The following is a 12,239-nucleotide window of genomic DNA, read 5'->3' as shown; positions in this document are numbered from 1 at the left end:
AGGGGTAATATTGCATCAAATAGTATCGCATTCCTTCGTTTGATCATCTCCATCACCGATTTGCATTGAATAAGAGAATATTATTGGCTGATTTGAGAAAAATCCCTCTACTAAGCGTCGCTAGATTTGCAAAGCACCGCCAGCAGCTGCAGGATAAACTCGAGCTTGGCTGGATTCATGTTGTACAAGCTTGCTACCAGGCTATTGGGCAGCATTGATACGTGAAATTTTCAGCCCCAGGACAAACTAAAGCGGTTACTTTCGAAAATGGAAGACGCTCGGTTTTATCATAGAACAAAACAGTCTAGCGTGTTTGCCTTGGGACTACCACGCTTAAATCGCTAATCAATCCGTTTAATGAAGGAGAAGGAGAAGAATCATTATAATAGGGGGTTTGCTGGCCTTAGGGCTGTTTGTGTCCTCGGATCTCTGTTTCTTCCATGTAGGTTCCGATCTTCCACGAGGAAGCCATGAGACAGCAGGGGCCCAGAAAGCCACTAGGAAGCAATCATCCGTTACGGTAGTCATTTTCCCTACGGGATGGTTCCACGATACACAAGTTCTTGGAAGCGAGCTGACGCTGAATAGTCTACAGCTCGACCAGGTTGTGGCTCCCTGGGCCACACTCCTCTCCACCAACGTAATCCAAGATAGTATCTGCATGGCTTCCCTCCAGCATTAGCGCCTTTGCTGTATCCGATGGCCTCCGAAGCCCATGGAGACTATTGGACTCTTACAATGCAATTACATCCAAGCGATTTCGCCTCCAGTCCGAAGCTCATACGAGGCCTTCTCATCGGGAGCGGTACGCCGCAGACCCGTGTGAGACCCACCTGCATATGGTCCCGTCCGCTGCTCGTCCCTTTTCGGGGTTGAACTCCTCTGTATCCCTTGCCAAAAGATCATGGGCCATCCTCACACTTGTGTCTCCTTCTCGTACCGAGTATTCGACATGCCCGGGATATATAGTAGGTGCGCGAGCCTCTCGAGCTTGTACCACCTTGGGCCCTTTGCAGTTCATGCTGTTTCGTTTTTCTCACATTCGTTGCAAGCTTTGTATCTTTTCTTATACATATCCGACACTGATCCTTTATTCAATATCATTTTATGAATTTCTCTTTATAACTTATTTGCTGATTGGTATTTCACTTAAATAACTTGACGACACTATCTACTTCTGCGAGATTCGTATAGATCAGCACTAAGAGGTTTAAAGACAAAATACCATGGACAAAACTAATAATATTGACGGCTCTCACGTCATTCAAGATAGTTCTAATTGTACCGCCGAATGCCAAGCGCAGGTCTTGACATTGTTAGAATCCAGTGATGGGGCGCTTAAGGCAATGTGTCTGACACTCTCAGATAGCCGCCGAAGTGGAAGAGACGATTTTCATATATCTCATTATTGCGGCTCACATTTATGCAAGATTAATGGCAAAGGAGATACTGATCAACAATGTGCGTCAAATACATGGAAGAGGAATGTTTTTTTATCAATTTAACTCTTGTGTTAGCAATTATTAGTCGGCTCATCAGCTCCTGTGAAAGGTAATATCTAATTGATACTCTATTTGGTAACGGCATGCTTACTAACGTGGATAATAGTGATAGATTGGTCTACTTAGACATTATCTTGGACGAACAGGAACACATTCATCAACAACAGAAGCTTTCCACTACACCTGCTGTTGCTTTTCCAGCTGTAACCCCGTCAGAATTCTTCAAAGAAGGATTCCATACCGTCACAATTAAAACACACTTCTCTTCTATTCCTTCTACAGTACACGATTTGGCCGCTTCAGACTACTCTGCTACTTATCTAGCAGAGGACTTAAAGTACCAGCATCATCAGAGGTCTACAGTCGCAGAGCAAGTATCCTCCACCACAAAAGTCACCATTGGTGTATCCGTCATGGTCGGAGTTCTCGTCATTATCGGCTTCATCGTGTGGAACCTAAGGATGAAGATACGATTTCGCAACAAAAAACGGGTCAGCCGTCCCATTAAACATAGCAGCCCTCCCGTCACGCCGCTCATATCGCCATCAAGCTCGCATGCCGCACCGCCAAAGGCCCCATTGACACCGCCTGCAAGGCTACAAGAGCGCCGTTTCTTGCTTCCCAGAGCATTAAGTCTTCGTCGTAACAACCAGCGTCGTCGGTGTGATGATATATCTTCACGGGATAAGGCTGAGATGCCATTGGCGTCGCTTTCGCCTCTCTCAGTCTCCAGAGTGAGAAGATGCCCCGAAGCAGGCGAGCGTCAGGGCATAACGGCAACGACAACGATTTCACTAACAATGTCTCCGACCAGACCGCCTAGGAACGACACTCCATCAGAAACTAGCATTTCCAGTGTCTTCAGTCATGTTAGCACTGTCAGGGCTGCGTCGAATGCATCCACTAACTCAGCGCAAAATAAGTACAACAGCCCTACGGCTACAGAACCTCCGAGGCCGCCGCCGCGTGTATATGAAGCACCACAGGCGGTTGGCCGTTTGGCAAGCCCTGGACCGCCCCCCACACGGGCACTTCCGAGTCTTCCTTTGGATGGTCGGACCAGTCCTCTGAGGTCGCCTTTATCACCTACCAGTCTGTCCCGAAGAGGCTCACCGAGCGTTGGATCTATATCGGGATCGTCTATTGGTGTTAATGAAGAAAACGGGGACTATCAGAGGTCACGGAGAGGAAATAGTCACAGTGACTCGAGAGGATCGATGGAGGCGACCTTGCAGTTACCGAGAAGGGTGAGACATGTGAGGAGCCCATTGTTAAATGAAGTGCATTTAGACAAAGTAATGTGAATTCACTTGAACTCGGGGGTGTATTATAAAGGAAGAAGGATACAATGATATATCAAAGCCGTGGAGTTGTTTGAGGCGAGCAGCCACCGATTTTTCTTTGTGGCGAGTAGGATACCCAACCACGAGATTACAAAGATCACCAGTGAGAACATAAACATGGAGTTTATATACTGGGTGGAATTAAGGGAAGGGGTATTTAGAGGTAAGTGGACTTATGTAATGAGCTTGAAGATGGACAGATATAACCCTTTCGATTTATAACTTGACTATATTGCTCTATGCCATAGCTTGTTTATCTTTTTCACGTTTCTTAAATCTAAATGCCCTTGTCCTTCAATGAGTTGACAGTGTCAATCATGCTCTTCTCGAAAGGGATCCAGTCAATATTGAGCAACTCGTTCGTTTCATCGCAGTTCCACTTATACGCCTTGTTCTCATCAACGAGTTCTCCGCCCTTGACTTCCGGGCCAGGCAGCCTCTCCGCAAACTCGGGGAAGTTCTCACGGATGATCTTTGCAATATCGTGGTTAGACATCCTGCTCGCTACGGGGAACAGTCGATGGCCGCTCGCCTCGGGCAGCTCCAGGGCCTTGATATGAGCCTCTGCGGTGTCGCGCACGTCAATGTACAGGTCGACGGGGCCAGTCTCTGGGATCTCAGCCTTCCACTTGCCGCGCAGCAGGTCTGCGATACGCTCGTTTGAGGCGTTGATGGCGTCGACGGACGCGAGGCTGTGGGCTACAGGCCCGAGGACCAGTGGGGGATTGACTGTGACGAGGTCGAAGTTGGGCTTTTCGTTCTTGACGAAGTTCCAGGCCAGGCGCTCTGACTCGACCTTGGAGACGTGGTAGCCCGTGGCAATGGATCTGTTGCCGTCTTTGACGGTGTCTGGGTTCCAGGATGACTCTGAGAACGTGGTGTTTGGGTCTGTGAAGTGCTCCTCTGAGAGGATGGCGGCAAAGGAGGATGTGATGACGACGCGCTTGACTGACGGCGCGGACCGCTTGACGGCCTCGAGAATACCTCTCGTACCGTTGAGTGCCGGAGTGATAATCTCCTTCTGGGCGTCTTTGAAGGTGAAGAATAGGGGGCTGGCTGTGTGAATCACATATTCGAGATCGCCATCAGGGCCAGTAGCAATCTTTGCGACGAGGTCATCGAAGGCGCTGACGATGGCGATGTCTGGAACAACAGCAACGGCCAGACGGCCCTTCTTGACGAGATCTGCGTGAGCTTCTCGGATCAGGTCCGCTTTGCTCTTTGTGCGGACGGTGGTGATGACTGTGTAGTTTTTGGCGAGGAGCTGCTCCAGAATGTGGGCTGTTTGATGAGTATGTTAGTTCTCTTTTCTTCTCTGTTTAGACAATGTTCATGTCTAGTGGATTTCTTGTTGAATAGAGCATTTGAAGCTGAATGTAGTGAGAAGCTGCATTAATGGATAAGACATACCGGCGATGAAGCCAGAACCACCTATTTAGTTCTTTGGTTAGCAAAGTTGTGCTTACACTTATAGAGCATCTGCATAGATATAAGGGTCCTAGCAACAACATACCTGTGAGAAGAACCTTGGTCATTTTGAAGTTAATTCTTTTTTTCACGTAGTTTTCCCTTCTTTTTAAAACTTCAAATCCGCGTAGTCAAGAGATCCAGAGAATTAATATCGTAAAGATTGTCGATGTAAAAAACGTATTTCGTTAAAAGGCATGCTCGCACTTATAAAAGACGCGAGATGAAAGCCAGTATAAACAAAAGATGCACCAACACTTCTACCACCCAACATCTTTCGGAATTGCAAACTCCTGATTTCAAATCACATCATTTCTTTTCCCTATTCTTCATAACATTTCACATCAAGTCTCGTCATGTAGCATCATCGGGTGAAAGGGTTTACCAACAAGGTTATAGAGATGCATATTTCCGAATTGTGTAGTAACAAGCGCCAACAGCACCTCCATTAGAATCTACAGCCCCAAAAGCGTATAAGAGAGAATGCAGAGACTGGGATGCAGCAGCGTCTCTGACTCGAGCGGCCTAAAAGCGGGCCTGGGAGCCACTTTCGATGCGACTGTGGTTCGTAGGATGGAGGGAAATGTTCACATAATCCCGTAGACTAGACAAAAAGTTATATCCGGCATCTGTCCGGGCTTCGGGGTTGGAAGAAGGGCATGAAGATGGATGATTAGCATGCGGGACGTAGTATCAATGGTATGGGTAGAAGTAACGCTTCGGATGCATCTTGAATGAATAGAGCGATCTTACCTTTGACCAAGACTGGGAATTTCATCATCGCCGGAAATAATGTTCCATACATATGTACACGTAAATGATACTTCGCCTCATGCAGGTACAAGCGCTTGGGAAATCCCAAATCTTACCAAACTCTCATCCAAGTGTACACCCTCTTTGAGATTTATGCTTCAATGGATGCTTCATTAGATGCTTCATTAGATGCTTCATTAGATGCTTCATTAGATAGGATAAATTGAAACGAGAAACAGTCATATTCCGAGGTATATAAAAATCCAGCGGTGATCAATGTACAAGATAATTTTTTGTAATACAGTAGTAGCATTTCGTCATCAAGAAATACTCTCATCCACCCTCCAAGAGCCAATTTCTGGTTCAAATGCATTCATTCCAATCCACGCCACGCTGTTCAAGGGCTCTCTCTACCCATACGTTTCCCAAGTTAGACGTAGCTCCTCTCTCTCTTTCTCCAGACGCATACCATGGTAGGAAATAAACGGGTACAAAGTCATCCAAGCCGCTGGGACCGGATCTACTTTGACCTGCTTTTTCAAATAGCCCAAACGTGGAAAATTAGTCCGAATGAGGAAATAAAAAAAAAATATCGCTTTGGCTTGCTCAATAGCCAAAATCCTTTGGCCACTGCGAAATAAAGAGCTCCATGTACATAACAGAAGGAGTGTGGTTTTCCCACTTTCCCAGCTCGATATCTATCCTTTCATCGCATACCAACATTTTGCTCCGCTATGCCAAATTATGCCATCACAACTCAGCCACGACTTTCTCTTTGGCATCACCAATGCCGCCATATTTCTTATGTAGCGGATGACTTAGCAGAAGCTGGAGGAGCTGGTGTGATGGGTGGGTGAGGTTGAGGAACGCCCAGGCCAGGGGGCTGAGGAATGTCGTCAGGGATTGGAAGAGTCAGGGGTCCCTTGGGCACAATTGTTCGGTCAAGCAGCTTCTCTCCTCGAATCACCTTCTCTACTTCCTCTTTATCCAGAGTTTCGTACTGAACAAGTGCCTGCGCCAACAGATCAAGCTCCTTTCGCTTTTCTGTTAATAGCTTTCTTACATCTTCGTAGGATTTCCTTAGCGATCTCTGGACTTCGCCTTCAATCAAAGCCTTGGTCTCAGAGCTGAGATTCTCATATCGTCTGCCGTATTCAACAGGTCCCAGAGCATTGGACATGCCAAAGTTAGTGACCATCATGAAACTCAAATCAGTAGCCCTCTCCAGATCCTATGGCAGTATTAGCACGCATATTCATCAAATTAGTAGGAAAAGCTCAGCTTACATTGGAAACACCTGAAGTGACTTTGTCGTCACCGTATCGCATCTCTTCTGCCATCTTGCCTCCAAGGAGCACGCGGATGTTGGACATGTATTCGGCTGCAGTGTAAGAGTACTTGTCCATGGCAGGAACATGAGCAGTATGGCCCAGGGAAGGTCCCTTGGGAAGAATCGTAACCTTGTAGAGTCTGTTGGAGCTTTCTTTTTCGAATAGTTGGACAAGAGCGTGGCCGGCCTCGTGGTAAGCGGTCATTTCTTTCTCCTTTTCTGTCACCACCATTGACTTTCTCTCTGCGCCCATGGTGATACGGTCGAATGCCCAGTCAATGTCGTTCTTAGAAACCTCGCGAGCCTTGGCCCTGCTAGCGCGTAGCGCCGCGACATTTAGCATGTTCTCGAGATCAGCGCCGGATTGTCCAGGAGCGCGTGCAGCAATGGCTTCAAGGTCCACGTCAGGTGACAGCCTAATCTTCTTAGCATGGTGCTTCAAAATAGCAATGCGGCCGCGAACGTCCGGTAAATCCACGTTGATGTGTCGATCGAATCGTCCAGGTCGAGTAAGAGCCTTGTCAAGAAGCTTGGGCAAGTTGGTAGCTGCCATGATGATGATCTTAGTATCCGTGTCGAATCCATCAAGTTCTGTGAGCAGTTGATTCAAAGTCTGCTTGGAGTGAGCTTGATCCCGTGGGTTACGCTTTCCACCAATCGCATCCAGTTCGTCAATGAAAATGATAGCAGGGGACTTGGCTTTGGCCGCTGCGAACAGTTCTCGAACGCGTTTGGCTCCAACACCAACAAAGATTTCATCAAATTCACTTCCAGACATGTAGAAGAAAGGAACGCCAGCTTCTCCGGCAACAGCACGAGCGAGAAGCGTCTTTCCAGTACCAGGGGGACCAACTAGCAAAACACCTTTGGGTAGCTTAGCACCGAGGTCAGAGAAACTCTCGGGGTTGCGGAGGAATTCGACCACCTCCTGGAGCTCTTCTTTGGCCTCGTCGCATCCATGGACATCGTCAAATCGAGTTGTCTGTTTTTCAGCCTTGACCTCAGAGTCGGCCTTGGCACCGGGACCACGTCTGAAAGTGCTCAGCGTCTCAATTAGGATTGTTACAGCTGCGAAGCACAAGTAGGTGAAAACAATGAAAGTAGCGAAAAACTTGACCCAGCGAAAGACAAGAGACCGAGTGGATTCTTGGACGACAACGTGAATTGGCTCTCCCTTGACGCCCATTGAGCCACTAAGAGCGGCATTGGCGATGGCCTGTTCGTTTCCTGCCCACTGTCCACGGGCAAATCCAGGTGACGCCGTAGCCGTAGCTATGGTGCTCGTACCACTGTTTAGAGCAGCTAGTGCCCTTTTATAAGCGTCCTCAGTACCTGCATTTGACGCAAAACGGCCGGTTTGATATCTCTCCACCAAGATGCCAGGCATGTTGGCTCTCAAAAGAAGCTGGTAGAAGGCGTTTTGAAGATTTGCGTTTCCGGGGTTCCTATTTGCTGATTCTTCGACAGAAGCTAATTGACTGCGAGAAATTCCATTTGCTGTTCCAAAGCCTCTGTGCTGCATACCGAGTGTTCCGGAGAGTATCCGGGTCGTGGACATTGCGCGTAGCGGGGCCGAGACGGCGGGGGTAGATCGCATGAACAGATTGACCAGTGGAGGTGAGACGGTGTTGATAGGCTGGAAGAAAGGTCGTCGAAGGACTGGATTCGCCGCAAGCAAACCAACTCGACCCAATCCAGAGACGGATGCGCGAATGTTGGTTGGCGCCATCGCGCTGGGTGTAATAGCCTTAGGAACGTACGTTGGTGTTTGTTGGAGGAAATCGGGCAACTGGATCCGCGCCGACTAAATACATCATCAAAGTTAGATCTATGAGTGCAAACAGATGATCCGCAAAGGGTATTCCCACCTTCTCTGTCACTTCGGCAGAGGACTCTGTTCGCGCAGTCTCAATTGTAGCAGTCGCATCGATTTGCTGGCGGGGCACAGCCGAAGGTCGCCAGGGCCTCGCAAGAGTGTTGGATATCGAAGGCAAAGTGTCCGCCGCGGCTGCTACCATTGACTATTCGATGATCTGTCAGCACCTGGCTTCGGTTTTCGGAATTCAAGGGCGCTCGGTTCGGCATGGATGATGAGAGGTGGGATGGTACTTACAGGCAGCAAACCACCGTGGAACGCCATCGTCACGAATGACGTCGCCTATGTCAAGGCGAGAGTTGAATGTTGAATGTCAAGCCCAGAGATAGCCAGGATGGAAGAAGATAAGAGGCAATGAGGCAAGTGACAGCCAATGCTGTCCTATCGTATGACGTGGTTTAGCAGCCTGTCCGGCCGGGACCTGGCGCTATCGAGAGGCCCGCCTGCTCCAGCAATGCCGAGAGAAGACTGAGGCTGGAATCGTTTCCCTCTCCAATCGTTGAGAAAGGGGACGGTAGTTGGTCGTGTGTGAGGGGATTTCCGAATGCAAAAATCTACCCCCAAGTCCTCATCATGCCGACTGGACTCGCGTTTGAGAATGGGAGAACTTGCCACTCAATCGGCCCCAGCGTATCGGCGACGATCGGTTGACCAGCTTTTCCGAGCCTTCGCCGCGCCTTAGTCAGCACCCTCAAGGGACCTTGTGACGTGTCACATGATGGAAGCACGTAGAATAGCCGGCTTGTCAGTCCGGTTTAGGAAATCCTTAGCTCCAGCGCTGGTCTGATCGATCTGGCACTTTATTATGTATTTTTATCTGTACGTACTTCACATCCGAGAAGAGAGTTTAGAGATTGAAAGTATAAAATAAATACAGTAAAACTTCATTTCGTTCATATCAAGCTAGCAATCATACATAAAACCCTCTCGAATAGAATTACCAATACGTATATATACATGTTCATGTAACAGGGCTACTACCACCTGGTAGAAAGCTTGTGATTGTACAGGGTGCCGTTTGGCAGGCCCGAGAAAAGCATGCCCACTCCTACTAAACTCCTCATATCTCTTTGATATTATCCAATTTTTTATTCCTTTATTCTTTTTTGCCTCATTTTTTATTTAAGCAAGCTTGAGACCATGCGTAGTCCAGTATGTTCAAATAAAGAGAGATCCGAATCCAAACCACGGCTCGGACTTGATGATTGCAGGAGAATTATAATCCTCCACTGCATGATTTGAGATCTGCTGTGTTATGATTGGCATTTGCTGCTGCGAATGATGTGGCTGTTGAGAGTATACCATTCCTCGCTCGTGTTGCTCTATTGAAGACGCATTAAAATTGTTAAATAGAGGATAGTTATGACTAATTTCGTCATACGGCGGCATGACGAAGTGGAACAGTGAAGGTGCCTGTAAGGCTGTAGCTCCTCTATTTGAAGGGTTAGCGAGGCTCAGAGATGGACCTGTCATGTTGATCGTAGGTTGGTGCCCTTGCTCAGCCAAGCAGTGATATTGGGTGGTCAACAGTTCATCGTTGTCGAATAGCTCGTCAATGTCATAGCCGTAATCTTGCTCATCCAGCGGACCCACAGACGGCGAATATTCAGCTGCGCTCCCCTGAAATATCGAGACTTGGGAAATAGTGTTGTCCTGGAGAGACTGAGGTGTATCTGGCTGAGCAGTTGTAGATGGCGACCGGCTTGACTCTGAATCCGAGGCGCTTTCTCCTCTGGGCACGTGGAAGAAATTACGCTGTTGAAGTTGGTGTTCTTGTTTTACCAAGAACTTTCTGCGGCAGAGGCTAAATAGAGTTAGTTATGCTTCTGATTTGTACAGTGAGATGGGAGATCTCACCCCTTTGGACACTCTATATGTCCACACCTGCGAGGGCGCTTTCTGGTGTGCACATGGCGATGCCTGGAAAGGCTTGAGGACTAGTCTTTTTATGAGCTTCTCATTCCATTAAATGGTTTCTAATTTATGTGACATACATCAGAGAACCTCTTTACGCAGCCAAGGAATTGGCACTCGTGCGGCTTCTCACCGGTATGCGTTCGAGTGTGTACAACAAGAGCACTGCGCTGAATGAAGCGCTTTTCACAGCCAGGCGCCGTACATGGGTGTGGTCGGTCATCAGTGTGAATTTTATAGTGTCTCGTTAGATCTGATCTTCGCTTGAAAGCCTGCCAGTGTATTAGTAACCATGTGAGAACAATCGGGCTCTCGCGGCTAGTTGTTTCTCTTACCTTGGTGCAGGACTCCCATTTGCAACGAAATGGTCGAAAGTCAGGCTCGCACATTAACCCTTGGGAGATCATTGTGGTATGCGAACGTATCAGAGGATTGGGTGGTTTGTCTGAGTATGTCCAGTGGTAATAATTCAACCGATTGAGGCTATGTTGAGAATAGATGATGCCAGATGAGGTTGGAAATTATACCCAGTAGATGAACGAATTTAATGGATGTGGCAAACGGAGGTAAAAATCGTTTGCAAACCGGGATACCAGGGAAATATATATGTACGTAAGACTGTATGTACTCTTATCCTCAAAAGATCCAGGGATGGAGCCAGCCTGCTCAGCTGAACCTTTTAAATGATTGAACGTCTGGGGTGTAATTGGCCAATAGATTCGTCCACACCAGTCCAATTACGGATCCTAAGCTGTGCCAGCCAGGTTTGAGTGGCCCAAGAAGCGGCCAGAAACGAGTTGGAAGACCCGTGCAGATATTAGTCCACTGGCTCCGCGGAACTGGAAGAAAAGATCCGAAACTGGCACCACGTAATAATGAAAGTAATTGCAGAGGCGTTGCGTAACGTAGGCAAGACGGGAATGAAAGAATTGGTCTTAATAATAGGCTTAGTGGTGTGAGCCGGCAGGGAGAGGAATCCGATAGGCCAGTTGAGTGTAAGCCACTCCAGAGTGTAAAACACAGGCCGGCTATAACGATAGGCCGAGGCTGATCCCGCCAGGCTTGGACAAAGCAATAGGCGCCAGCTTCAGGATCTGAGTTAAAAGGAGGGAGGGGAAGTGTGAAGAGAGAATGTAGCAGAAAGAAAGAAAAAAGAAGTAGAAGGAGTGGGGATTGTTTCTTCTTTTTCTAAAGTCTTTCTCACGGCTAATAAATGATAGACAAGCCCTGTGGGACGATCCGTGGTGGTTGCGAGCCGAATGTGCGAGAAATGAAGCGATGCCATATATATAGGCGATATATAAGTGTGTATACCTTTGATTGTGCGAGGCAAATAAGAATAGAATTGTAATATACTCACTGACTTGATACACTGAACGAGGCAGGGGTTCGGCAAGTGCGATATAGCTATCGTGGGAAATGATAGCCACCACCTCTCCGAGAAGCCGAGCTAAGCAAAATAGCCATTCTTGGTCACAACCATGCAGAAATACATTGGACGGTTTTGACGAAACCGTGTATAGTGTATTACAGGGGCATCAGTAGGAGGGCAGATCAAAAACTAGACCCCCCCCCCCCCCCTCCTCTTTCTTCTCCTTCAGAACTATCCTAATTGGGCATATGAAAAAGTGCACTATCTAGTCATTTCTGGCTAGCTATTATACGACTGCTATTGCAGTAGTTTGGTCTCGGCAGATAGAGCCAAAACTCGCTCGATTGAGTTAGTATAGACGTAGAGATAAGCTCTCCGTTGCAGGTAAGCCGTGGAGTGGAGGGTCTCGTGAGTGTTTCATCATGAGGCACGGGGAATCCGCAAGGTCAAACAAAGGAGGGGAGCAAAACTCAAGATGGAGCTCATCCGCCTTTCTCCAGATAGTTACAATGCGTCCAAGCTAAATCTCGAACATGGCCACGGAAATGGGGGACAGCCATAAGGACTTCTCCGGGAATTTGATTGACACCAGGACAAGGGCAAGGGCGTGGCTTTGATACCACTAGTAGGGTATTGGCTAGTGGATACATGTATCCAGGGGTGGAGGCTGGAGGAGTGAGTG

At 47.9% G+C, this 12,239-nt stretch overlaps 4 protein-coding genes across 4 annotated transcripts; 1 reads left to right on the top strand and 3 right to left on the bottom strand.

Moving 5' to 3' along the window:
* Positions 1-945: 945 nt before the first annotated feature.
* On the top strand, positions 946-2,966 carry GGI43DRAFT_192739 (uncharacterized protein). The gene is made up of 3 exons (XM_083199970.1): positions 946-1,461; positions 1,518-1,551; positions 1,609-2,966. The coding sequence occupies exons 1-3, from the start codon at positions 1,227-1,229 to the stop codon at positions 2,804-2,806; spliced, it is 1,467 nt and encodes a 488-aa protein (XP_083057513.1). The 5' UTR covers positions 946-1,226; the 3' UTR covers positions 2,807-2,966.
* GGI43DRAFT_192641 (SDR family oxidoreductase) lies at positions 2,965-4,682 on the bottom strand. Its single transcript, XM_083199969.1, has 3 exons — positions 4,359-4,682; positions 4,256-4,276; positions 2,965-4,126 (listed from the first exon to the last, which is right to left on the bottom strand). The coding sequence occupies exons 1-3, from the start codon at positions 4,378-4,380 to the stop codon at positions 3,123-3,125; spliced, it is 1,047 nt and encodes a 348-aa protein (XP_083057512.1). The 5' UTR covers positions 4,381-4,682; the 3' UTR covers positions 2,965-3,122.
* Positions 4,683-5,288: 606 nt separating this feature from the next.
* On the bottom strand, positions 5,289-8,896 carry GGI43DRAFT_413808 (P-loop containing nucleoside triphosphate hydrolase protein). Its single transcript, XM_083206949.1, has 4 exons — positions 8,509-8,896; positions 8,264-8,416; positions 6,352-8,199; positions 5,289-6,296 (listed from the first exon to the last, which is right to left on the bottom strand). The coding sequence occupies exons 1-4, from the start codon at positions 8,533-8,535 to the stop codon at positions 5,868-5,870; spliced, it is 2,457 nt and encodes an 818-aa protein (XP_083057511.1). The 5' UTR covers positions 8,536-8,896; the 3' UTR covers positions 5,289-5,867.
* Positions 8,897-9,312: 416 nt separating this feature from the next.
* Positions 9,313-10,893, bottom strand: GGI43DRAFT_413807 (C2H2-type zinc finger protein). The gene is made up of 4 exons (XM_083206948.1): positions 10,521-10,893; positions 10,266-10,457; positions 10,129-10,208; positions 9,313-10,075 (listed from the first exon to the last, which is right to left on the bottom strand). The coding sequence occupies exons 1-4, from the start codon at positions 10,590-10,592 to the stop codon at positions 9,430-9,432; spliced, it is 990 nt and encodes a 329-aa protein (XP_083057510.1). The 5' UTR covers positions 10,593-10,893; the 3' UTR covers positions 9,313-9,429.
* Between the last annotated feature and the right edge of the window lie 1,346 nt (positions 10,894-12,239).

The sequence above is a fragment of the Trichoderma evansii genome (genome assembly GCF_050947405.1).
Source record: "Trichoderma evansii strain SZMC 28006 chromosome Unknown GGI43scaffold_21, whole genome shotgun sequence".
Classification (NCBI taxonomy): Eukaryota; Fungi; Ascomycota; class Sordariomycetes; order Hypocreales; family Hypocreaceae; genus Trichoderma; species Trichoderma evansii.
The sequence above is the reverse complement of the archived record's forward strand: the minus strand, read 5'-3'. Positions and strand labels throughout refer to the sequence as shown.